We start from the raw sequence: 25,612 nt of genomic DNA, 5'->3' as shown, positions 1-25,612 counted from the left end.
ACCGCCTAACCTCATGCGCGCAGTGCATTTACCGTCGTTCGCTAACCATCTGCTGTTGTCGGCCTCATGTTTCGGCCTTCCTAGAAAATCTGCGTTCGATATGATTTTGTTCTGAAACCAAGCTAAAGATGTAAAAAGACTTCCGATAAAAAAAAAATCAAAACTTAATTTATCATAAATTGAAACCAAAACAATCCGGCTTTATTTGCCTCATTTTTCTAGAAATAATTTCGTCATTAAGATCCACCTAACTATAACAATTATTAGAATAATTTTCTTAAAATCTATTATAATTTAAAAGTTAAATTTCTAATGGTGACACGCGTTTAAAATATCGGGTAAAAATGGGCCAAAAGTTTATCTAAAACCGTTTCTCTAAAATTACCGTGTGAAAGTGAGTTATTCCAAAAATATGGGGTGTTAGAAAACATTTTAGAATCTTTAGCGGATGGATAAGTTGCCGTGAGTTTCTTTTACAACATTTAATTACCTTCACACCTTTTTTTTAAAACACTAATTTTTTTTTAAAACTAATTATTAAAATTTTACCCCGATTATTGTTAACGTAACTCCAAGCGCTATGCTTGCACATATTGCAGCAGCTCTCTTTGGAAAGAAAAAATACATTTTTTTGGTAAATTTTAAATAAACTACATGAAATTTAATTAGTGAAAATTATAACTAACAAGAAAGGAAAGCTAACTTCGGGCGGAGCCGAAGTTGATATACCCTTGCATTATATTCTCCAAAATTATTTATATGATGCATTCTTAATACTCATAAAAAATCCCAACTTCCTAACTTTAAAAACACCAAAGTTATGTCATTTCCCATCGTTCAGTTATATGGCAGCTATAGGATATAGTCGGCCGATCCTTATGAAATTTGGCAGGTCGGACTGATTGGCCAAAAATAAAACCCATAGATAATCCCAACTTCCTAACTTTACAAACACCAAAGTTATGGCATTTCCGATCAATCAGTTATATGGCAGCTATAGGATATAGTCGTCCGATCCTTATAAAATTTGGTAAGTCAGACTGATTAGCCAAAAATAAAACCCATAGAACTTCCTAACTTGCTAACTTGAAAAACACCAAAGTTATGGCATTTCCGATCGTTCAGTTATATGGCAGCTATAGGATATAGTCGGCCGATCCTTATGAAATTTGGCAGGTCGGATTGATTGGCCAAAAATAAAACCCATAGATAATCCCAACTTCCTAACTTTACAAACACCAAAGTTATGGCATTTCCGATCAATCAGTTATATGGCAGCTATAGGATATAGTCGTCCGATCCTTATGAAATTTTGTAAGTTAGACTGATTAGCCAAAAATAAAACCCATAGAACTTCCTAACTTGCTAACTTGAAAAACACCAAAGTTATGGCATTTCCGATCGTTCAGTTATATGGCAGCTATATGATATAGTAGCCCGATCCGGCTCGTTCCGACTTATATACTACCTGCAATAGAAAGACAACTTTTGGGAAAGTTTCAAGCGGATAGCTTTAAAACTGAGGGACTAGTTTGCGTAGAAACGGACGGACGGACAGACGGACAGACGGACGGACAGACGGACATGGCTTGATCGACTCTCCTGGTGATGCTGATCAAGAATATATATACTTTATAGGGTCGGAAATGTCTCCTTCACTGCGTTGCAAACTTTTGACTGAAATTATAATACCCTCTGCAAGGGTATAAAAATAAGTGGCCTAAGCTAAAACATTTGCTATTAATTACTATTTAAGAGCATTTTTGAATGAGAAAAATAAGACACCCATTGAAGTAAAAATTAAATTAAATTCTAAATTTATCCCGAATTATTATTGAAATTCCCATGCTTATATAATACAACTATATTTACCCATACATTTAAATTTTATTTTTACTATTTACTTTATTATAAATTTTGTATTAATATTTACATTTATTACCTTTATTTACCTTCTGTAAATATGTTTACATACACCTTGTTCCTAAAATTTTGTGAATTATCTGAATTAAAATGATAGCTAACATAAACATAACTCTACTGAACTCAGCTGATGTCTCGACGAACATAGGGTATAAAAGGGATCTCCAGAGTCATGTTCTAGCGGCAGGAGATCATAGGTAGGGTGGGCAAACATGCGAGCCCCATTACATCTCAGGCTTCCCAAACATTAAGCTTCTCTCAGTCTCTCTTCTTTTCTACTTTTCTCTCCTCAAACTCTCCTCTAGCTTCTCTAGTCTTTTATTTGAATTTATAAATCTTTTTCTTCCGGTTTAGTCAACTAGCTTTCTTATTTTTGTCGCAAGCACGCTCAATTCTAGATTTAATAATAGTAATGCGTAGACAGTGGCCGATCTGTACGAGCAAGACCTCCACCCCCCAAGCCGACGAGCTAGTGCCGGACCCTATAGGGTGCCCCTCCAATACAGATCAGTGGAATCCTTTATAACACAGCACTTCAGTCGAACGTTACACGTTACATCATAAGCCACTTTAATTATAGTTGCGATGTTGGTCTAAGCTTTTTTAAATATATTTACCCACTCTCCCCATCCTTGTACAATTTATTGACCTACTTATCTGATGTTTAAAATTCGAGCAAAATAAACAGAAGAAAAACAAGAAAGGAAAGCTAACTTCGGGCGGAGCCGAAGTTGATATACCCTTGCAGAATTCTCTATAATAATATTCTCCAAAATTATTCCTATGATGCATTCTTTATACTCATAAAAAATCCAAACTTCCTAACTTTAAAAACACCAAAGTTATGGCATTTCGAATCGTTCAGTTATATGGCAGCTATAGGATATAGTCGACCGATCCTTATGAAATTTGGTAGGTCGGATTGATTGGCCAAATATAAAACCCATAGAAAATCCCAACTTTCTAACTTTACAAACACCAAAGTTATGGCATTTCGGATCAATCAGTTATATGGCAGCTATAGGATATAGTCGGCCGATCCCTATGAAATTTGGTACGTCGGATTGATTGGCCAAATATAAAACCCATAGAGAGTCCCAACTTCCTAACTTAACAAACAGCAGAGTTATGGCATTTCCGATCAATCAGTTATATAGCAGCTATAGGATATAGTCGGCCGATCTCGGCCGTTCCGACTTATATACTGCGTGCAAAGGAAAGAAGGGTGTGTGCAAAGTTTCAATTCGTTAGCTTTAAAACTGAGAGACTAGTTTGCGTAGAAACAGACAGACGGACAGACAGACGGACAGACGGACATGGCTATATCAACTCAGGAGGTGATCCTGATCAAGAATATATATACTTTATAGGGTCGGAGATGCCTCCTTCACTGCGTTGCACACTTTTGACCAAAATTATAATACCCTCGGCAAGGGTATAAAAAGTTACAACTAAAATGAGATTGAAAACAAGAGAGAACGCTATAGTCGAGTGCCTTGACTATTAGATACCCGTTACTCAGCTAAACAACTTAATATAAATTAGCCTTCTTGTATGTTTTTCGCCGCTCGAATTAGCACCTTGGCCAGCTGTTCCAAAGTCATCCGTTAGATGGCGCTACGGGCCATGAAAGGCGGAAATGTAGGCGCTAGCCAGTCTTTAGCGTTTAATGGGTTTTTGGGCGTTAGAGTGGGCGTGGCAAACTTTTATTAGGCCAATCGATAGGTATTGACGAAACAAATACATATCAATTAAAATTTTCATAATAGCATCAAAACTGTGGCCACAGCTTGTGGCTTGTAGGCGTCAGAGGGGGCGTAGCACCATTTTGAAACAAACTTGCGCCGCGTAGGAACTCCTAAAATCTACATGCAAAATGCCAATCTTCTAGCTTTTATAGTTTCCGAGATCTCAGCGTTCATACGGACAGACAGACGGACAGACAGACGGACAGACGGACATGGCTAGATCGACTCGGCTAGTGATCCTGAACAAGAATATATATACTTTATAGGGTCGGAAACGCTTCCTTCTACCTGTTACATACTTTTGCACGAATACAATATACCCTTTTACTCTACGAGTAACGGGTATAAAAACTAACTTCGGCAAGTTAAAATTGTAATACCTTTGCAGTTATACCAAAAATTGATGATTGTTCAAAAAGATATAAGAAAACTGTAGGAATAGTTAACTCAAGGGCTCTTAGAAGGGAAAACCATCGCGATATTCGCATAATACTTCGAAAACAATGCTGTCATGTGATATTTCGCCAATCAGCTGAGTTTTAAAACTGGATATGCGAACATACATTTTTCTTTCGATAATTTAAATAATAAAGAGTAGGGATTTATAATTTAATTTTTTTTATGAGGTTGTAGAGTCAAAATGTCAAGTAAATCGTGGTGAATCTACTTTTTTGTTTTATATGGTAAGCTTGACCTGGTATACACTTCGACCTGTTGAATACTTTTCAAAGAATACAATATTTTTACGGCGGGTAACGGGACAATAAATGTAAACCTATTAAATAATATGATATACTAAGTGTAAAGTTATTTCCAGTGTGTTGTTAAGTGTGCTTTTACATAGACAAGTCTTCTAATAAAAGGTTAACATTAAGACGGTGCACTGGGTTGCCAGTGACGTGGGTTCTATTCATAGTCTTATGTTTTGCGTAACTTTTGCGTGATTATGGCTGAAATATTGTAAAGGTCGCTGGAAAATGTTTTTAATTTGGTTAAAAGCTACTGTCAACATATAAGTCAGTTCCACAAGCACAAATATGTACATATATGTATGTAACAAAAAAATTGATAATATTTACTGAAAATCACCTGAAATCTTATCTTTGGTGAAATAACTAAATATAATACAAGGGGCTTAAGTTATTGTGATTTCTGTTTTAATAGGTACGTTCAATGCCAAATGACTTTGGTGATTTCTGCTAATCTTTCTTAGAAATGATTTCGACACTTAAGTATATAATAGGTTCATTCACGTATTTAAGCTTCTAACACATACGGAACCATTGTTAAAGCTGTACTTCCACAAACTCTATTGTTATCTTTAATTTTCTTCCATTATTTTAATTAGAATAAATCTTTGACGAATTTTTTGTATTGCCGTATTTGTGTTTCCAAGCGTTTTGTTGAAACGGCTCACATAGAAAAACAAAGGGTATTTAATTACCTTGTAATTGTAAAAAGTCATTCATTTGTAAGCGAAAATAAATTCTTTTTTTCATAAAATAATGTAATTTCACCTAAGGGTAAATTTAATACATTTTATTAGATGCCAAAATTGACACAACGTCACAAATTAATTTCATTTTTGGTTTCTATACTATATGCCTTAAAATAAGTTATCCTTAATGTGATAACATAGTTTTTCTTTAAAAAATTGTTATTATGAATTGGAAAGATGTTCTTTTACAAGAGGCTAAAAAGTTTAGCATTTTCCATTTGCTTGTCAGTGCTACCATCATTATTGTTTTAGTTCTAAACACACATGTGTGTTTTACCAGAAAATAAATTGAAGTTGCAAATAAGTTATTATGTTTATTTAACTTTATTTCACTTAGCTAAAATCTTAGGAGTCCAATTCGACTTGTGCGGCTCTTGCTGCTACAAAGTTGGCCACCTCGATAGGGGCACCGGCATTGGCATTGCTGACCTCGTCACCTGCACCACCGTGCGACCCATCCTCTGCACCACCAACAATATCGCCGGCAACAATGGGTGGCTCAGTGGTTGCGGTGGGTTGGAATTGGTCCGGATTGTTGGGCGGTGCTGGGAAGCAAACCACCCGCTCCACTTCTCGCATCACCTCTGAGTTTTGGGGATCTGTTTCGTTCAAAGTGATGGGGAAGCAAATTATGCCACCATCTGGATAGGGTTGAGAAGTTGCCTCAAATTCTGGGGATTCCTCACTAGAAACGGGTTCACTTTCCCCCCTCGCCCAGCCCCTCCTCCGGCTCCTCCTCCTCCTCCTCAGTGAGTGGATTTTCGGGGGGCACCACAGCGGAGGCTTCCCCCGAAATAGTGGTTTCGTTCTGCAAAACTCCCTCCTGTTGACCATTATTGACGATGATGATCTGGCGACCATTTCCCTGAGGCGACGGTCCTCCCTCCTGATTTCTGTGGTACACATGATGTCGGTGGCCAAACAGCAGGTTGTTCATCATGTGCCCCGCCAGCATTCCGGTGAGGAAATACCCCGTTCCTGAAATTACAAAAACATAAGGGACACTTTAAAATTTCGAACTGGTTTGGAGCATATTGACACGGTATCTCGCTGATGGTGCATGACTTTAATTTCCATGACTGGTTCATTTTAAGTATGTTTTTTTATATATACAAATAAAAGCAATCTTCTGCTTTCAAGCTAACATAAATAAGATATTAATGTAATGGTTTATTGGCACCTTAAGCTCTATATTTAACCAACATATTTTTTAAAAGTATTCAAGTAATTATGTCTTAGTTATAACCAGTTATAATAATATGAACATAATTGCGGGATTGGTTTTCCTATTTAAATAAGAAGTCCCACTACTTGTTGTTTTATTATAATAAGCTTATAGTTTTATTTAAATGAAATTAGTGATAAGTAGTTCTGATAATAATTTTAGGTATTATAATAAATTTAAATCGCGTTAAACTGCGTTTTTTGGATATTTCGATCGCGTCGTTATTCAACTTCGTTTGTCTTGCACTTCTTCTCTCGCTTCTCTCGATCTTAATGCTCGTTCAATCCTTTTTTTCTCTTCCTGAATACTTTTTGAAATCCCCTCATTAGAGATGGGTTGGGCTGAACGGAGCTGCCAGACCTATTCCCACATAATTATTGATATCAATTTTACCATTCAATGTGGTCTGAATATTATTTTATTATACTTCATATATATGTATATTAATTGCTAGTAAAATATGACACAGACTTAGGTAAGTCGTTTGGCCAGAAGACGGATGTTAATATATATATTTATATTTTTAGTGAATTTGGTTTGTTCAGAGTGAATTATTTAAGTTTGTGATCTATATATACTGCAATCTAATGCTATTTTGCCCCTAGTACTCACCCAGTCCCCTGTTCATTCCCACAGGTGGTTGGGCGTAGTAGACAGCTCCTGCGGATCTGTAAAGTAAACAAGAGAGGAAAGCTAACTTCGGGGGGAGCCGAAGTTGATATACCCTTGCAGAATACTCTGTAAATTATATTCTCCAAAATTATTCATATGATGCATTCTTAATACTCATAAAAAATCCCAACTTCCTAACTTTAAAAACACCAAAGTTATGGCATTTCGAATCGTTCAGTTTTATGACAGCTATAGGATATAGTCGGCCGATCCTTATGAAATTTGGTAGGTCGGATTGATTGGCCAAATATAAGACCCATAGAAAATCCCAACTTCCTAACTTTACAAACACGAAAGTTATGGCATTTCCGATCAATCAGTTATATGGCAGCTATAGGATATAGTCGGCCGATCCCGGCCGTTCCGACTTATATACTGCGTGCAAAGGAAAGAAGGGTGTGCGCAAAGTTTCAATTCGATAGCTTTAAAACTGAGAGATTAGTTTGCGTAGAAACAGACAGACGGACAGACAGACGGACAGACGGACATGGCTAGATCGACTCTTCTGGTGATGCTGATCAAGAATATATATACTTTATATGGTCGGAGATGTCTCCTTCACTGCGTTGCACACTTTTGACCAAAATTATAATACCCTCTGCAAGGGTATAAAAATTGTGGTGAAAATACAACAAATTATACTTGGTAAACTGTGAATTTCTTTTCAAAATTTCCAATTCAGTGTTGTAACGAATTATGATTATATTTTCGTGTTTACAAATACATTTTGTACAATTTTCGTAATTGAAATAATGAAACTAAATTCATAAACCATTTTGAAAAATAACATTAATAACTGTGTTTTAATATTTTAATATAGTACATTTATTGGTTTGAAGTCTAAATATGAGTACATGTAAAAAAATTCGTTTCGAGGAATAGATTGTGCGGATATGGGCATTTAGTTGAGACAGTAGGCTACAATCAGGGCTTTGAAGGGAGCTAGTTAGTCCCATCCAATGGCCGAAGGATCAGTTTCCGCCGTTGATTCTTCATAGCAGGCGCTCTGGTCCACCTCGATCGTCTTGGTGGGATCCTTCGGATCTGGTTGTGGTACTTTCACGACCACACAAATACTCTGTCCAGCGGGCGGGGCACTGGGGTCAGCAGAGGCGTCAGGTGCAGAATAAACTGGGTAACTGGGATCCGCTGGATAGAGGTCATCCGGATCAACTACAGGTTCAGCTTCAACTGGAGTTTCAGGGGCAACTGGAGTTTCAGGGGCAAGAGCCGAAGGATCAGCAACAAGATCTTCCTGGAAGTCAGAAGCAGGAGGAGATGCAAAAACAGGTGGGACTGCTCCGTTGTCGATAATGGTGATCTCGTCGTCGCCGCCTTCCTCTCTGTCCACCATGCTGGTTTGGGTTGAAGGGATTGATGATGATATTGTTTCTCTCAGGATGGCACCACCCAAGGCTCCAGCAATGAGACCAGTGCCTGTAAACAATACAGAATACAAGTCAGCAAAGATAATCCTTATTCAGAAGTGGACTTAAACTCACCCAATCCCAAGCCTGAGCTAGATTTTTGAGGCGCCTGTGGATGGAAAACAGCTCCTGCGGGCAGGGCTCCTCCGGCGGGCAGGAAGGTGGCGCCTGGAGGGACTCCTCCGGCCACGGGTCCCTGGGGATAGTATGAGCCTCCGGCCGGATGGCTGCCGGGGTTAAAAGTGGCTCCATGTGGCACCTGGCCAGCCGTTTGGTACGACGCTCCGGCCGGAATCTGAGCAGCCGGATGGAAGGTGGCTCCGGCTGGAATCTGACCAGGCGGATGGTAGGTGGCTCCGGCCGGGATCTGCCCCGCCGGATGGTATGTGGCTCCAGCTGGAATCTGCCCCGCCGGGTGGTAGGTGGCTCCGGGTGGCAACTGCTCGCGCGGATAGCTCGACTGCACTTTGTGGGCATTGGTGGCCTTAATGGGCTGATAGCCACCCGACGATCCATATTTTCCCGTGGAGTTGTTGCGACCGCGGTGGCCAGTGTTGGAGTGTGCTGCGCCGTAGTGGGAACCTCTGGAACTGGGACTGGCCCCCCGCGGCTGGACGGGATGGGCTATGAATATTTGGCCTGCCGTTCTTGTGGGTGGGCGGGGTGTAGAATGGTGGAGGTTTTTTTTTCCTTAGGGGAGGAGACTGGCGGAGGTCCTTGGGGCTGGGCCGGGGCATTCCGGCCAAATGGCGAGGTGGTTACCGAGGGCACCGTCTGCGGATTGAACACCTTGCTCTCCTTTCCACCTCCGTAGCTCAGCCTCTCGTTGTCCGACTTCGAGCGGTGGGCAGGAACTGAGTGGTGCGCAGGACCAGCATGGTTCGAAGGAGCTGAGCGGTGCGAAGGAGCCAAATAGGAGCGCGGGGGAGCTTTGGTGGTGCGCGGAGTGGTCTTTCTGCTGGAAGTGGACCTGGAGCTGCCGCTGCTTTTGGAATTCCTCTTGGCATGCACATCCTCGGTGGTTAGCGCCAATAATATGAGCGCTACCACCAACACGAAGGTACTGAGCCGCCTCGTATAAAGGAACATTCTGGAATGGGTTATACGCTCAGTTAGTAACAACGTTCGGATTGCTTCCATAAACCTAATAAAAAAATTAAGTAACGATACACATTTTTGGTAAAAAAAACAAATTTAAAAAATTTTAAATCACTCAAAACGTCCTTGTTCTTAAATGTAATAAATGTAACGCTAATTTGTATGATATTTACTTTGATTTGCTGTGTATTCCGTGGTTTGATGTTTTGCAGATTGCGATTTTCACTTTTGTTTCGCGCAAGGATTCTCGAAAAACTGATCTGAAGTAAAAGATCGCTCGCCTTTTAAGTGTTTTTGCAGAGCAGCGCAGATCGGCGGCAGAGCAGCGACTGAGGAAGCACAGACAAACTGTCGCCATGTGGAAGTGGTCAGTATACTAAAAAAAATACACTGCAACAATCTAAGTTTATTAATTTGATATACAACTTAATCTAATAATGTTACATTTTTCTCTACATTTGTAAATATAGTTCTATTTATTTCGTAAGATGATATATTATTCATAAATATAAATAAAAGGTGAAATAGCTGTATTTAAATTGTAATAATAGGCCGCAGATAAAAGGCAATTTGCTAGAAATACAGACTAAACTTTAGCTATAGATCATTTTTTTCTGTGCTCTGCCTTCAACCGTTTTCTCTTTGTATTTGATTTCAAGCAAAAACACCTCCTAACGAAGTAAAAAAGTCGTGACGATCGCATTTTCAAAACACAAAACGTTGATATCAAAGTTTTGTGACGAAAACTAAGTAAGCACTAAGTAACTACACGTCCTAAAGTTTTCTGCTTTAATGGTTTTGACTACACAGGGTTTTTTGTTGCACCGTGCACCCGAAATTATGCATACTCTTTTCGCAAGAAAAGTGACAAGATGTTTATGCAAATTCTACAGGTCCAAATGATATATTATATAATTATAAAGTATTTTTTTTTTGCTTTTATTTTTTTATGCTTCATTAATAGATCAAGAAGACCACCGGTACACATACAATGTACATTCGTTGTACATATATGCCGGATATGCCACATAAATATAAACATTTTTTTTCTAAATTCTTTTTCACTTTTAACTAATTGTCTCTATTAGAGTGTAATCAAATCTTAAACTTAATTTATACAATAAATATACATTTATACTAAAATATTTATTCGTCATCACTCATTCTATCAACCGATCTTTCAAGTTGCGTGTAAGAGGAGATGGGGAGGGTTTGGGAGCCGACAGCATCTGTATCTATTGTATATACTTAAATGATGGATTTTTAAATTCACTTTACCAGGAAATTCTGAACTTTAATTGAGAACTCAAATACTCTTACTCTTACTGACAGTCACGGGCGTCTTCTATAACCACACATCGTGATTCACTATGACCGGATATCCGTACACATAATTTGCTCAAGAATGGCGCACCCGCTACTCGCATTCTTGGGATCATTAGAATTCTTTTGAAAATACACGAAGACAAGGTTCATTCTTGAGTGGCGTTTTCAATAAAAAATATATGTATTAAAAAATTAGTTTCAAACGTCTTTGGACATTTCTGAAAATTTATCCAAGACATATCCCGTTTACTTCAAAATGATAGATGACAAAGTAAGAGTCAGGTTTTCTAATGATATATTTTAATCATTGTAGCGGCGCCTGAAGAACGTTTTTTTTGGTTCATTCTAAATGTATGCTTTATCGGACGGATGCTGTAAGTTCACACTTGGAGACTAGTCAGGTGCATCCCATATGATTAGCAGTAATTAGTGTTTTTGGAAAATACCATCTGAGCCAGGGAGGCTCCGGAAAGCTGCAAGTTTTAAACATGGTTTTACACCAGCTGCACGGCATTTCCGTTTACAGCCTAAGTCATCCGTTTCCGATGCCGGTCTATTTCTTTTCGATGTCTTTTAAAAAAGAATTCAATTTTGTGAAAGCCACGTGCAGGGCATATAAATATTGATCGAAAATATCTGTGAAAAATATAAACGCAACTCTCGGCGGCTGCCTGGCTGGAGGAAAATAAAAAGGTATTTCTGGATTTTTTCCGAATTTGGCCGGCAGCACCCTCACCATTTCTTCAGAAGGTTGGTTAAAATTATTAAATCCCATTTTTATCTGGTGCTGACCCCGATCATTGTGAATTCTTTAGATTGTGCCCGCGAGAGCAGTAAATAAGTCGATGTCCCCGGGAGCACCCCCAGCATAAATATGTGTGCATAAACCAAACCTAACGCCATCGGCGCACCTACATATGTGCATGCGCATGCAACAACAACAGGTAGGTACCTATGTGCATGCGCAGCCATCTCAAGCATCAGTTTCGCCGGAAAAGTTTAATGGAAAATCCGTCAACTTAAGCAGTTTTTTTTTGGGGACTTCAGCCAAACTACCGCCAGCGGCACACATAATAACCCCGTGGGGGTTATAGAAAAATAATCATCCCAAATCATGTACAACGCCCAGAAAGTTGTATAAACCGCAGTGCGACTCGGGATGGTTTAAACGTGTGTGATTGTGTAATGGTTTTGGCCGCCCCAACAACGCGTGCAGTGTTAACCTCTGTCCGGCTGACCTCTACCGCCTAACCTCATGCGCGCAGTGCATTTACCGTCGTCCGCTAACCATCTGCTGTTGTCGGCCTCATGTTTCGGCCTTCTATTTAAAGGGCTTTAATCCTAGAAAATCTGCGTTCGATACGATTTTGTTCTAAAACCAAGCTCAAGATGTAAAAAGACTTCTGATCAAAAAAAAATCGAAACTTAATTTAACATAAATTGAAACCAAATCAATTCGGCTTTATTTGCCTCATTTTTCTAGAAATAATTTTATCTTCCAGATCAACCTAGCTATAACAATTATTAGAATAATTTTCTTAAAATCTATTATTATTTAAATGTTAAATTTCTGATGGTGATACGCGTTTAAAATATCGGATAAAATGGGCCAAAAGTTTATCTAAAACCATTTCTCTAAAATTACCGTGTGAAAGTGAGTTATTCCAAAAATATGGGGTGTTACAAAACATCCTAGAATTCTTTTTCAGCACACCACACCGGGAGATCGATCCGTCGCCGATGGATAAGTTTCTTTTACAACATTTATTTACCTTCACACCTTTTTTTTGAAACACAAATTGCCCTGCATGGAGAAAACTAATTATTAAAATTTTACCCCGATTATTGTTAACGTAACTCCAAGCGCTATGCTATATTAAGCTAAAACATTTGCTATTAATTACTATTTAAGAGCATTTTTGAATGAGAAAAATAAGACACCCATTGAAGTAAAAATTAAATTAAATTCTAAATTTATCCCGAATTATTATTGAAATTCCCATGCTTATATAATACAACCATATTTATCCATACATTTAAATTTTATTTTTACTATTTACTTTATTATAAATTTTGTATTAATATTTCTATCGGACAATAATATTGCTATTGCATTTATTTACCTTTTGTAAATATGTTTACATACACCTGTTCCTAAAATGTTGTGATTTATCTGAATTAAAATGATAGCTTAAACATAACTCTACTGAACTCAGCTGATGTCTCGACGAACATAGGGTATAAAAGGGATCTCCAGAGTCATGTTCTAGCGGCAGGAGATCATAGGTAGGGTGGGCAAACATGCGAGCCCCATTACATCTCAGGCTTCCCAAACATTAAGCTTCTCTCAGTCTCTCTTCTTTTCTACTTTTCTCTCCTCAAACTCTCCTCTAGCTTCTCTAGTCTTTTATTTGAATTTATAAATCTTTTTCTTCCGGTTTAGTCAACTAGCTTTCTTATTTTTGTCGCAAGCTCGCTCAATTCTAGATTTAATAATAGTAATGCGTAGACAGTGGCCGATCTGTACGAGCAAGACCTCCACCCCCCAAGCCGACGAGCTAGTGCCGGACCCTATAGGGTGCCCCTCCAATACAGATCAGTGGAATCCTTTATAACACAGCACTTCAGTCGAACGTTACACGTTACATCATAAGCCACTTTAATTATAGTTGCGATGTTGGTCTAAGCTTTTTTAAATATATTTACCCACTCTCCCCATCTTTGTACTTAAACTTATTGACCTAATTATCACTGCGATCTTATGTTTAAAATTCGAGCTAAATAAACAGAAGAATAAAAAAGTTACAACTAAAATGAGATTGAAAACTAACTTCGGCAAGTTAAAATTGTAATACCTTTGCAGTTATACCAAAAATTGATGATTGTTCAAAAAGATATAAGAAAACTGTAGGAATAGTTAACTCAAGGGCTCTTAGAAGGGAAAACCATCGAGATATTCGCATAATACTTCGAAAACAATGCTGTCATGTGATATTTCGCCAATCAGCTGAGTTTTAAAACTGGATCTGCGAACATACATTTTTCTTTCGATATTTTAAATAATAAAGAGTAGGGTTTTATAATTTAATGTTTTTATGAGGTTGTAGAGTCAAAATGTCAAGTAAATCGTGGTGAATATACTTTTTTGTTTTATATGGTAAGCTTGACCTGGTATACACTTCGACCTGTTAAACAAAAAATGTAAACCTATTAAATAATATGATATACTAAGTGTAAAGTTATTTCCAGTGTGTTGTTAAGTGTGCTTTTACATAGACAAGTCTTCTAATAAAAGGTTAACATTAGGACGGTGCACTGGGGCGTCAGTGACGTGGGTTCTATTCATAGTCTTATGTTTTGCGTCACTTTTGCGTGATTATGGTTGAAATATTGTTTTTAATTTGGTTAAAAGCTACTGTTAACATATACGTCAGTTCCACAAGCACAAATATGTATATGTAAAAAAAAAAAATTGATAATATTTACTGAAAATCACCTGAAATCTTATCTTCGGTGAAATAACTAAATATAATACAAGGGGCTTAAGTTATTGTGATTTCTGTTTTAATAGGTACGTTCAATGCCAAATGACTTTGGTGATTTCTGCTAATCTTTCTTAGAAATGATTTCGACACTTAAGTATATAATAGGTTCATTCACGTATTTAAGCTTCTAACACATACGGAACCATTGTTATCATTAATTTTCTTCCATTATTTTAATTAGAATAAATCTTTGACGAATTTTTTGTATTGCCGTATTTGTGTTTCCAAGCGTTTTGTTGAAACGGCTCACATAGAAAAACAAACGGTATTTAATTACCTTGTAATTGTAAAAAGTCATTCATTTGTAAGCGAAAATAAATTCTTTTTTTCATAAAATAATGTAATTTCACCTAAGGGTAAATTTAATACATTTTATTAGATGCCAAAATTGACACAACGTCACAAATTAATTTCATTTTTGGTTTCTATACTATATGCCTTAAAATAAGTTATCCTTAATGTCATAACATAGTTTTTCTTTAAAAAATTGTTATTATGAATTGGAAAGATGTTCTTTTACAAGAGGCTAAAAAGTTTAGCATTTTCCATTTGCTTGTCAGTGCTACCATCATTATTGTTTTAGTTCTAAACACACATGTGTGTTTTACCAGAAAATATAAATTGAAGTTGCAAATAAGTTATTATGTTTATTTAACTTTATTTCACTTAGCTAAAATCTTAGGAGTCCAATTCGACTTGTGCGGCTCTTGCTGCTACAAAGTTGGCCACCTCGATAGGGGCACCGGCATTGGCATTGCTGACCTCGTCACCTGCACCACCGTGCGACCCATCCTCTGCACCACCAACAATATCGCCGGCAACAATGGGTGGCTCAGTGGTTGCGGTGGGTTGGAATTGGTCCGGATTGTTGGGCGGTGCTGGGAAGCAAACCACCCGCTCCACTTCTCGCATCACCTCTGAGTTTTGGGGATCTGTTTCGTTCAAAGTGATGGGGAAGCAAATTATGCCACCATCTGGATAGGGTTGAGAAGTTGCCTCAAATTCTGGGGATTCCTCACTAGAAACGGGTTCACTTTCCCCCTCGCCCAGCCCCTCCTCCGGCTCCTCCTCCTCCTCCTCAGTGAGTGGATTTTCGGGGGGCACCACAGCGGAGGCTTCCCCCGAAATAGTGGTTTCGTTCTGCAAAACTCCCTCCTGTTGACCATTATTGACGATGATGATCTGGCGACCATTTCCCTGAGGTGACGGTCCTCCCTCCTGATTTCTGTGGTACACATGATGTCGGTGGCCAAACAGCAGGTTGTTCATCATGTGCCCCGCCAGCATTCCGGTGAGGAAATCACCCGTTCCTGAAATTACAAAAACATAAGGGACACTTTAAAATTTCGAACTGGTTCGGTGCATATGGACACAGTATTTCACTGATGGTGCTTGACTTCAAAAGATGATAATCTTTAATTTCCATGACTGGTTCATTTTAAGTATGTTTTTTTATACGAATAAAAGCAATCTTCTGCTTCCAAGCTAACATAAATAAGAAATTAATGTAATGATTTATTGGCATATTAAGCTCTATTTTTGACCAACATATTTTTTAAAAGTATTCATGTAATTATGTCTGAGTCTGTTAATTATTATAATAAGAAGAATATAATTATTGATATAAATTTTACCATTTAATGTGGTCTGAATATTATTTTTTGGTACTTTATATATGTATATCAATTGCTAGAAAAATATGACATAGACTTAGGTAATTCGTTTAGCCAGAAGACGGATGTTAATATGTATGTTATGTATGTAAGTTTCATTGAGGATATAGCCATAAGAATCATAAGTTCTATTTTCAGCACACAGTCTGTTTATATTTTTTAAAAATTCAATTTGTTCAGAGTGAACTATTTATGTAGGTTTGTGATCTATATATACTGCAATCTAATGCTACTTTGCCCCTGGTACTCACCCAGTCCCCTGTTCATTCCCACAGGTGGTTGGGCGTAGTAGACAGCTCCTGCGGGCAGGGCCTGTGCATTGGCGTAGTACGTCCCGCTTCCCTGGCCAGGATGCGACCCGTATCCGTAGCCCGCTGGCATTTGCTGGCGCGGATAGCTGGGGATCTGTTGCTTGGGCGGCATCATCGGCTTCGGCGGTGCAGGGGGCGGCGGCGGTAGCTTCGGCACCGTCATGGCCGTGTGAACCGGCGATCCGCTCACCACCCGCCGCGCACCGCCCGACGAGGAGGGCTTCTTGTACTTGCGCCATCCACCGAAGAGGCCGCCGAACGAGCCGCCGCCACGCCCCCTTCCGCCCCGAGCTTCGGCGGGCTGAAATGTGAATGCTGCGATTAGCAGCAGGCAGAGTACCAAGTACCAGGATCTCATCTTGATCGCGTCGAATCTCAACTGATCCCAACTGATCGCGTGGTGCGGACGAACTGGTGACAGGCGGCACAACTGCGACGCGTTTATCCGAGGAAAGTGGCAATGTGTGGCACGATGCGCTACGATTCGATGGGAGGGCATATCTCTAAATCAGATAATTTGTTGACAAATTAAGAACGAATGCTACAAATCGTACGGTAGGTAAGAATTTTTATGCCAAGTACGCATACAACAAACATTCTTAATCCAACTACTTAAAAATGCTGAGAACTTGTTTGAGACAATATTACATTTTCTGAATAAGGCATTTTTAACCCAATTGCAGGAAATTTCGCCTTATTCAATAATTTTTAAAAGTAGATCTTACTTTTATTAAATTTTAAAGAATAACGAACTCCGATAAAGTTTTACTGAGGTAGGGTGATTGCGTGATTCCTTTATCCAGTCGAATCCGCACTCATGTCGCACTCGAATATCAGAAGTGCGCCTGTTCCCCTATAGCTGAAAATTGAATGAGTGCCGCCGTGTAATAATTCAATTGGCGCTAATTGAGACGAGCTCGAAAACTTCTCGGATTTTCTCTTGGAGCCCGAAAAGCTGAATATCATGTTCTCGGGCGATGTTGATGCCTGCCGTTGATGCGACGGCAATTTGCCAAATGTGTCGCATCAAGTTTCATTACGGCAGGAATTCGAATCTTTAGCTGTTGGGGCCGGGCAATCACAAAAGATAAATAACGACTGTGGAGAGATGTGCCGCGTACTTGAGCATCGTCACGTTGACGATGACGACGGCGATCGCACATGAACCCTATGATGACCCATTTCGAAGGCAGTGCATTTGCATCTGCACCTTGACGCCGTGAGGCCATTGGAATCCATTATTTTGTTGGAAAACTTAGTAGTTCAGTTTCTTTAGTTATAAATTCACTAAAAATAATTTACTGAGCCAATCTAAGCTTGACTGCAGGCTTTGAATTGAAATCTGGTACTATTCATACAAATCTATTCCCATTCCGTATAAATATTAGTTAATAGATTTTAATTTAAAAATATAATTTTAAATGTATTTTGGTAAAAAAATAATTTAATGACATATATTTTCAAAGTATTAATTATCTATTTTAAATGTATTTAGTTATAGAAATATATTTAAATATGTATAAACAATCGGGAAAAAAGATAAATAAAATTGTAACTTAAGATTAAAAAAGAGATATAATATTTTTGGGTAATTTCAAAAAATAGAAATGATCGAAAAATTGATAGGAAATTTGACCTATCTTTATTGTTTTTAAGCAACGTCATCGAAATATAGAATATTTAATTTTTGTAACAGCTGCAAGGGTATATGTATAAGCTTTGACTAGCCTAAGTTTGGTTCCTTTCTTGTTAAAAATAATACCAAATTCAATTTGCAAATATTTAAAAAGGGAAGACGATAATAACAAATTTTAGCTGCAGCTCAGACACCTTAGCAAACGTGTTCAAATAAAATACGAATTATCAAAAATTAACTAATTAATTATGTCGTTCGTAAACCTCTCAATAGTGGCAAGTACTCAAGAGGTGAAAATTTCAGAATAATTTAATGTTTTTTTTCCAGAAACGCTGTTCACTGCCACATGAATCTTTTCGACTTGCCAATCAGACTTGTGATCTTGCAAAGAGTACATTCAGTTGTGGATCGTTTGTGCACCTTATTAACTACTTAGAGATTTTCTTCTGCGAATTCAATCTGCACAAAATGGTAGCATATGGCGTCATAAGTGCTGTTATATTGGTGATACAATTTAGTCTGCTATTCATGGTGACAAAATATTTGTAGGTAATTTAAAATATGACATTTCATTCATATTTTGTTGATGATTTCTTGCAGCTTCGTTCCTAATTTAGTGACGCTCATTGAATTTGCACCCTTGACAATGTTCGGATTCAGTTTTCTATTCTTTGGTCCAAGTTTTTTTGTATCCTACTATAACAGTTTCTGTGGGGTATGTTATTTTCCGAAATTTAACATGAGCCCCTTGCATTTTTCGAAAATGGTGGGAGACATTATGAGATACTTTGTGATGGGCGTTATGGTTATCTGCATGCAAGGATATCGAGCTGATGGAGTCACCCTCTGGTCCTGCATGACATTCATTTTGATCGGATTGGGCTACCTGTTTGTCGTTACCAAGAAATCATACCATATTGATCCAGAGTATACAGATTCATATTTGCTCACATTTCGGGTGACTGTGTTTCTCTACACCTTTGTGATCGTTTTATTGGTAGTCCTGGTCGTGTCGTACGCTACATTTCAACAAAGTGCCCGGAAAGCAAACCCAAGATCAAACTTATTTTGGGATATGGATAGCGGGGATGAAGTCTTAGGCAAATACCAGAAGCAAAGAGTGTTTTCCAGACGTGAACTTTGGTTAAAGACGGTGAATGGATACAAAAACATGAAGGACTCGCATGTGATATATAGGATATTAATGGTGGGTAACCAAATCATTCAATTAAGTCATATCATTCAATCTATTAATTAGTTTTGGGATAGGTGCAAGAATTTTCTACATAGATACATCTAGTATCTGGTAACTACCGACACTTATTTATTTATAACCAACATAACTCCTTTTTTGAATTAAAGGTAATTATCAAATTAACATTTATAAGTAATAAAATAAATAATTTTCTGGTATCAGGCAAATTTAAATTTTAAAAATAAATGTTTATATAAATACCTAAATATGTTTTTTCTCAAGGTATATACAAATCGTTAAAGTACTTAAAATATATATTCAATACATATATATACCGATCCCCGGATATAATAATTTAAAAATCTTTAAGTTTAACTGTTTAATTTGTTATATGTTATTTGACTTTAAAACATAATTTCTTTTACAGATGCCCATCTATTTTATAATATCTAATTTTGTCCCTGTCATATCCAAAGACCGCTATTTGGTTGGGTGGACCAAATATACAAGCTGCCTCTGTCTGATCGTCCTGCCATTTATTGGACTTCCCCATGGCTTCATGGCTGTCAGATGGATTATGTTGCTCATGGTTTGCTGGACTCTCAGCATCCTGACCTTCATGTCCACCCACTCCTTGAGGCGACCCGATAATGTTTGGATCTTTACTTTTCTGGGGCTGATCATCAGCTCAGTTGCCATGAGTTTTCTCAGTCGTGAGATAGACAACATCACCTGGCAGTATATAAGCATACATTTCGATCTGATGCCCGATGTCACGGCCTTGTTGTACTTTGGATTCGGTGAAATGTTCAGCGAGGCTATTGTGGTCAGGTGTTTGCAGCAGATGAAGATGTGGGATGCCACCTTCGGAGTCGTGATGAGCATGGTAACCTATGCGGTCTTCTTGGCATTTCCCCTCCTGTACTACCAGGGATGCTACAACACCAATTGCTGGGTAATTATATTATTAATTTGGTTTTGGTAAACTGATTTATTTTCGTCTCCAGAAAATCACCACGGCCACAACGGAGACAGGCATTTATTTCATTTTTCTCATCGTGTCCACCAGTCTGCTTCACATCGCAATGAGTGGCTATGAGTTTCGCATTTCCCTGTTTTTCTACCTCCTGATATTGACGGTTATTTATGTGACTCTCCAATGGATGATGCACTACGGTTGGATGCTTCCCCTCGCCACTCTTCATCATTTAAATAACTGAAGTTTAGAAATTGAATTTTAAGATTTACTGGTGAATAATTATTAATATTATTATAATTATTATTAATACATTTGTTTGCTTAAATATTATAATGCTGCCTAAAAGTGTGCTACTGAACCCCTTTTTTATAACGCTGTATTTTCTTATCAATATTGCAAACAATTTACAATTATATTTACTTGATTTTCCACCTCTACTAAAAACTGAAAGTTTGATATTAAGTCATATTTTTAGACAACTTTCTCAACTTTTGTGAATTAATCGTCATAAATTATCATGGCCTATTGATTGCTGCCGCCCATTTAAACTTAATGTTCATGACGATGCTCTGACCAGAAACACGCACTTACTCCATTTACAACGTTTAGGCCCTTTGAAAGTCATTTATAACGAAATGTAGATGTTGGACCGGTCTCGAACTCAACGAGCCCCAAAAAAGCGTCGTATGTCATCTACAAGAGCTTCAGTTAGTTCCGGGAGTGGGGACCGGGCCAAACTTGTAAAATATTTACGAGCTCAAGTGAGCGTTGGGGAAAACAATCAGAATCGGGGCCCAAGTCCGATTATGAGTGTGTGCGAGTCGAGAGCATAAAAAGTAACTACTTTGTGGCTTATGTGCGGACTGCCCGAAAATATTGTTTGTCTATGTGTGGGTGTCGAGCGGAAACTAAAACAAAAACACAGTCGGCTTCTGGGCATATTCGAAGGTGTCCGAGTGTGTGTGTGTGTGCGTACGTGTGGGTGTATGTTGTGATTGTGTAATAAAAAATATCCAGCTGACATTTTGTGTCAAGCACCTTTTTCATTTTGGCACTTCAGTATACTCGTCGCATGACCAAGTCGACCAACTGGGCCAAAAGCAGGAACTGTGGGGATTGGGGAAAAGCCAAAGGAATCAGGGTTATTCCCATTCCAGGAAGTTCAAAGGATATACGGCTCGGTGTGGGTGTATTATACACAAAAAAATAATAAATATTAAAACAATTTTAGATGTGGATTAAAGCTTTTGAAAGTTTAAAAAGTGTAAAGTACGCTAAGGCATATATTTTGCTTAAAACCTTTGAAATATTATATTTTTCAGCTATGACTGTAATTTAATTTACAATCTCTTATTCTAATAAAAGTGTGTATATGTTTTAAAAAAAGGTTAAATTTAACATGAATATCCAGAATACTTAAATATAATATATAAGACAATAAAAGTTGACAACAGCTTTCTTTTTATTTTACTTAAAATTTTAATTAAATTAAATGTATGTTTTTATGGGGATAATCCTTAAATAACTATCAAATCATTTCAAATATTGTCATCCGAGAGGATTATATTTTTAAAAAATAATAATATATATAATAATAAATATGATGTATCCATATGGTACATATAAAACCCTGAACTGCTTTTAGCAAAAAAATTCAACAAATTTTATTTTATACAAAAAACTACGAAAAATAGAATAGTAATCATTTGATGGCATTGTATGATTCACGATACTTTTGATAATATAAAATGAAGCCCTGAAAAATATATTAATGGTATGGAATGCTCTCAAGGATGGCATTTCGTTGAAAAAACACTAGGTATCTGTAAGTCGGAAAATACCTTTGTCCTTTTTTTGGTGCTGAGAAAGATTGCGGTGATGCTGGCCCCGGTTTCCTAGCTGCTTGAGTGATGACAAATTACATTTGTCAGATTTATGACCAATTATGAGCGTGTTATATATCACCCTGGCGGAGGGAGGGGGTGGAAAAAGGCAGTGGCAGTGGCAGTGGGCATGGCCAAATGGCAGCGAGAGCCACCTTAATGGCAAGCGCAATGAATAAGTCGCCGTCGTTTGTTTGCGGTCTACAGCACATCCACATTTCCCGCCACCTCCATACAAACGCATATAAGTCGGTCTAGGTTTGGTAATGCCAGCACGTTCTTAATGCCTTGCTACAATATCGCATTTCGCACATTTTCTCGCGCCCATTTCGCGTGCCCCAAATCCTCAACTCATCAAAAATTGTGCCGTATTTTCTCCTGTTTTGAGAAATGCTTTCGGATTTCTTTTGCGAAATGGGCGAAGCCCTTCGAAAACACAACATATCGCGTGTCTTTATTTTCACACAGTCGCCTTGTATTATTTATGGTTTTAATGCGTTGCAAATGGCCAAAAATCGCTTTTATTACACGCGCAGTTAAACTTCAATTACGGTCGCTAATCATAATGCATATGTCTTAGAGTTTCCAGCGAGGGCAGATATCCATTTGTAGGTAAGTTGGAAACCAACTGAAGTTTGAAAGTCTTTTTTTATTTATATTAATGAAATATTACTAAAAATTAACTGAAATAAATGTATTTTTAATAAAACTTATTTTAGGATGTATTTTGGAAGGGTTCACTTCTTTTGTTTAAGTAAATCTCAAAGGGATATATAATTAAAAAGTGTATTCCTTCTGCTTTATAATATTTAAATATTATGTTGCGGTATAAATTTAGAACTCGAAAATCATTTTTATTTTCACCAATTTAAATTCCTTAATCAACTCTCGTTCTAAATCATTCCCACATTTTGTTGTGACAAAACACAGAAGGCGCGTCGAAATATGCAAAAAAAAAATGAAGAAAGCTCCCATAAAATACGCGCCTAAGTGCGCAAATTAAAATCGAAAACCATAAATTATACAAAAACAAAAACAACTGGGGAAAATCGGTGGGCGGTGGGCGGTGGATGGTGGGCGTGCCAGCGGCTGTAAACAAAAACAACGCAGGCAAAAGCATTTTATGCTTCACTTTACAATTCAATCAGTTTCAATTTCCACCTGCCGAATACATTTCCGTTTTACAGTTTATTTCGGCCAGCGATTGCCAAATGCGGCCGGCTGTTCGTAATTTTTTAATTTCGACTTGAATTTCAAAATTCAATTAGTTTTTGCGACGCACACCCCGACAAACCCACACACAGATACAGCAACACACACACACAGATTCAGACAGGAAGGAAGAAAGGCATAAAGCAGTCAGCCCACAGATCCTGTGGAATCACGAGGAGCAGGGGTGGTGCACACCGCAGATGTCCGCCTGTGTCTGCTCGGGCATTGTTGGTTTCACTTTTTAGATTTATGCTTTTAGATTTTAATGAAAAGCCACATTTATGTAGATGCCTCCACACTTCCAGAAGCGAAACGAAATAGACTAGATGGACTGGGACGGTGGGGCGGTACGAAGTCTGGGTGAGATGCAAATTTTGTGGTTCTTGGTCGCCGCCAGGGGATGGGGGCTGCCCAATTTAAGCTCCATAACTCAGACCGCAGCGTGAAAGAAATTAGTTCAGACGAGGGAGTGGCTCCTCTTTCTTATCCAACGTAAGAATCACAGATTTGATTTGTGACTAGGTCAAAAAGTGTAGAAAAGAATTCAATTTTAAATTTTGGTGGATTAAGTGTCTGGAAAGTATTTTCTAAAATCTAAAGCTTAAGCCTTCTGGCTTCAAATTACCTAATAATCTAGGGATGCTTTGCCTCCCACATCCATTAAAATTAAAGTGATAAATTAATTTATATTTAAAATTATGGGTGTCTTAGATAATAGGTGCTTCAAGTAATCTAAAATATTACTTTCTTTTAAGAATATGTATCTATTTATTTATTTTAAAATACAACTCAAACATAGTAATATTACTACTACTGACAAACATATTCAATCAAATTATTAATTAAATAATAATAGAATCCTGTTAGGAATAAACATTGTGGAAAAATTTACTTTATTAAACAAAAGATTTAGATTTTTTGCTATTCGATTTTATGAAAACCAGTACTTTATTATGAATTTATATTTTAGCACGGAATCGACTATCAATTTCGTAACTTTGCTATTGAATGATTTCCCCAGAAGACCCTTGAATACACTCATTAAAAATGAAGCCAATATAGACCATTGATTCGTATCAATAATAACTGTAATTCGCACGATGAATTCACACTTGAAAAACAATCGGCTGGCTGCCAATTAGGTGAAAAATTTGAAAAACCATTCGGCGAAGCCTGAGTGTGTTTCATATATATTTTTTGCCGCTTTTGTTGCTTGTGCGCACGCAAACAAGCTGCAATATCTACGGTCAGCCAGATGGCTGTCCATCTATCTACACGCAACTGTTGCTGCTGGCAACTGCACGGCAGCAACGGCAACAACGGCAACAACAACGCTGGGAGCAACAGCAACATCGGCTTTTGCAACAGAATTGGAAACGCGTAAGCCGCTGGCAGCTAGTAGGCAGCGGCAAATAAACAGTCAAGGATATGTGCCACGCCCTCGCCCACTCACACTATCGCACGAATGCCATCGAATGTGTTGTGCAAAAAGTGTAGCATACAACTCAGGGCGGCTCCATCAGCAACATCTGCTGCTGCTGTTGCTGCTGTCGTTGGTCCACTGCTGCGTGGCAACTGCACATTACCGTTTCGTAGTTTTTCATGCATTCATTCCGATAGTTAGCCGGGCGGCAGGCAACTCCCTGAAAATATTACCCAGACAAGGACAGTACACCGAAGTGCGCCAGGCATTAAGGGACCTTCCTACCTGCACAGTGGACCAAAACAAAAGTAATAGCTGCAACAGTATAATATTAAGAAATGCTAATTATATATTAGAACTCCAATCGTTGCAATGTATGTAACAGGTGGAAAGATAAGTTATCGAACCTTAAGAGTATAAACATTTTTGATCACTATCATCCATCAAGTCCATTTTGCCAAGTCCGTCTGTTTTGCCTTCTATCTGCCCAATAAACTATCGATAAACTATAAGAGCTAGAGTATTGAGACCTAGATAGAAGATTCTAGTGCTGTCTAAGAAGCGAAGGTTTATTTAAAAAAAAACAAACAAATTATAATATTTTTAGCCCTTGCTAACAAGAACATAACATGCTAAATAGCGTCTCATCGTTTTTGTTACCTGGGCCTATAGAATTGCAAGTGGGCATATTTGTTTTGAGATCTATCTTGATTTTAACTAAGATTCTTGTTAAATTTATAATTTCTTATATCTGTTGATAAAATGGGCAATGCTTTTATTGCTCCTAGGCAGAAACATATTGCCTTTTAAAATTATAAGAAATATTTTACTTGACTAC

At 37.9% G+C, this 25,612-nt stretch overlaps 5 protein-coding genes and 1 pseudogene across 5 annotated transcripts; 2 read left to right on the top strand and 4 right to left on the bottom strand.

Annotated features, from left to right (window-relative positions):
* Window positions 1–5,470: 5,470 nt before the first annotated feature.
* On the bottom strand, window positions 5,471–7,022 carry LOC123037813 (annotated as a pseudogene).
* Window positions 7,023–8,012: 990 nt separating this feature from the next.
* On the bottom strand, window positions 8,013–9,009 carry LOC123036937 (glycine-rich protein A3-like). The gene is made up of 3 exons (XM_044460348.1): window positions 8,998–9,009; window positions 8,569–8,932; window positions 8,013–8,503 (listed from the first exon to the last, which is right to left on the bottom strand). Exons 1-3 carry the CDS (start codon window positions 9,007–9,009, stop codon window positions 8,013–8,015), a joined length of 867 nt encoding a protein of 288 aa, XP_044316283.1.
* A 108-nt stretch (window positions 9,010–9,117) lies between these two features.
* On the bottom strand, window positions 9,118–9,828 carry LOC108039118. Its single transcript, XM_017116040.2, has 2 exons — window positions 9,765–9,828; window positions 9,118–9,583 (listed from the first exon to the last, which is right to left on the bottom strand). Exon 2 carries the CDS (start codon window positions 9,580–9,582, stop codon window positions 9,118–9,120), a length of 465 nt encoding a protein of 154 aa, XP_016971529.2. The 5' UTR covers window position 9,583; window positions 9,765–9,828.
* A 5,268-nt stretch (window positions 9,829–15,096) lies between these two features.
* LOC108037268 lies at window positions 15,097–16,846 on the bottom strand. Its single transcript, XM_017113800.2, has 2 exons — window positions 16,387–16,846; window positions 15,097–15,772 (listed from the first exon to the last, which is right to left on the bottom strand). The coding sequence occupies exons 1-2, from the start codon at window positions 16,802–16,804 to the stop codon at window positions 15,141–15,143; spliced, it is 1,050 nt and encodes a 349-aa protein (XP_016969289.2). The 5' UTR covers window positions 16,805–16,846; the 3' UTR covers window positions 15,097–15,140.
* Window positions 16,847–18,289: 1,443 nt separating this feature from the next.
* Window positions 18,290–20,497, top strand: LOC108053370 (mitochondrial sodium/calcium exchanger protein). The gene is made up of 5 exons (XM_044460347.1): window positions 18,290–18,357; window positions 18,410–18,627; window positions 18,683–19,289; window positions 19,705–20,232; window positions 20,285–20,497. Exons 1-5 carry the CDS (start codon window positions 18,331–18,333, stop codon window positions 20,495–20,497), a joined length of 1,593 nt encoding a protein of 530 aa, XP_044316282.1. The 5' UTR covers window positions 18,290–18,330.
* Window positions 20,498–23,551: 3,054 nt separating this feature from the next.
* On the top strand, window positions 23,552–23,862 carry LOC108037266. Its single transcript, XM_017113797.1, is given in 3 exon segments — window positions 23,552–23,578; window positions 23,673–23,749; window positions 23,751–23,862. Coding segments are annotated over 3 exon segments (216 nt in total).
* Window positions 23,863–25,612: the final 1,750 nt, after the last annotated feature.

The sequence above is a fragment of the Drosophila rhopaloa genome, unplaced genomic scaffold (assembly GCF_018152115.1).
Source record: "Drosophila rhopaloa isolate 14029-0021.01 unplaced genomic scaffold, ASM1815211v1 contig_2, whole genome shotgun sequence".
In the NCBI taxonomy this organism is placed as follows: Eukaryota; Metazoa; Arthropoda; class Insecta; order Diptera; family Drosophilidae; genus Drosophila; species Drosophila rhopaloa.
Note: the sequence above shows the minus strand (reverse complement) of the source record. Positions and strands in the feature narration are given on the sequence as shown.

Excerpts from the sequence above, each read along its gene's own strand:
- LOC123036937 (XM_044460348.1), bottom strand. Across the intron at positions 8,504-8,568 it reads TAGCTCAGGCTTGGGATTGG|GCACTGGTCTCATTGCTGGA; the intron begins GTGAGTTTAAGT and ends TATTGTTTACAG.
- LOC108039118 (XM_017116040.2), bottom strand. The coding sequence starts at position 9,582 with ATGTTCCTTTATACGAGGCGGCTCAGTACCTTCGTGTTGGTGGTAGCG.
- LOC108037268 (XM_017113800.2), bottom strand. The coding sequence starts at position 16,804 with ATGAGATCCTGGTACTTGGTACTCTGCCTGCTGCTAATCGCAGCATTC. Across the intron at positions 15,773-16,386 it reads GGGAATGAACAGGGGACTGG|GAACGGGTGATTTCCTCACC; the intron begins GTGAGTACCAGG and ends TTGTAATTTCAG.
- LOC108053370 (XM_044460347.1), top strand. The coding sequence starts at position 18,331 with ATGTCGTTCGTAAACCTCTCAATAGTG. Across the intron at positions 19,290-19,704 it reads TGATATATAGGATATTAATG|ATGCCCATCTATTTTATAAT; the intron begins GTGGGTAACCAA and ends TTTCTTTTACAG. Across the intron at positions 20,233-20,284 it reads GCTACAACACCAATTGCTGG|AAAATCACCACGGCCACAAC; the intron begins GTAATTATATTA and ends TTTCGTCTCCAG.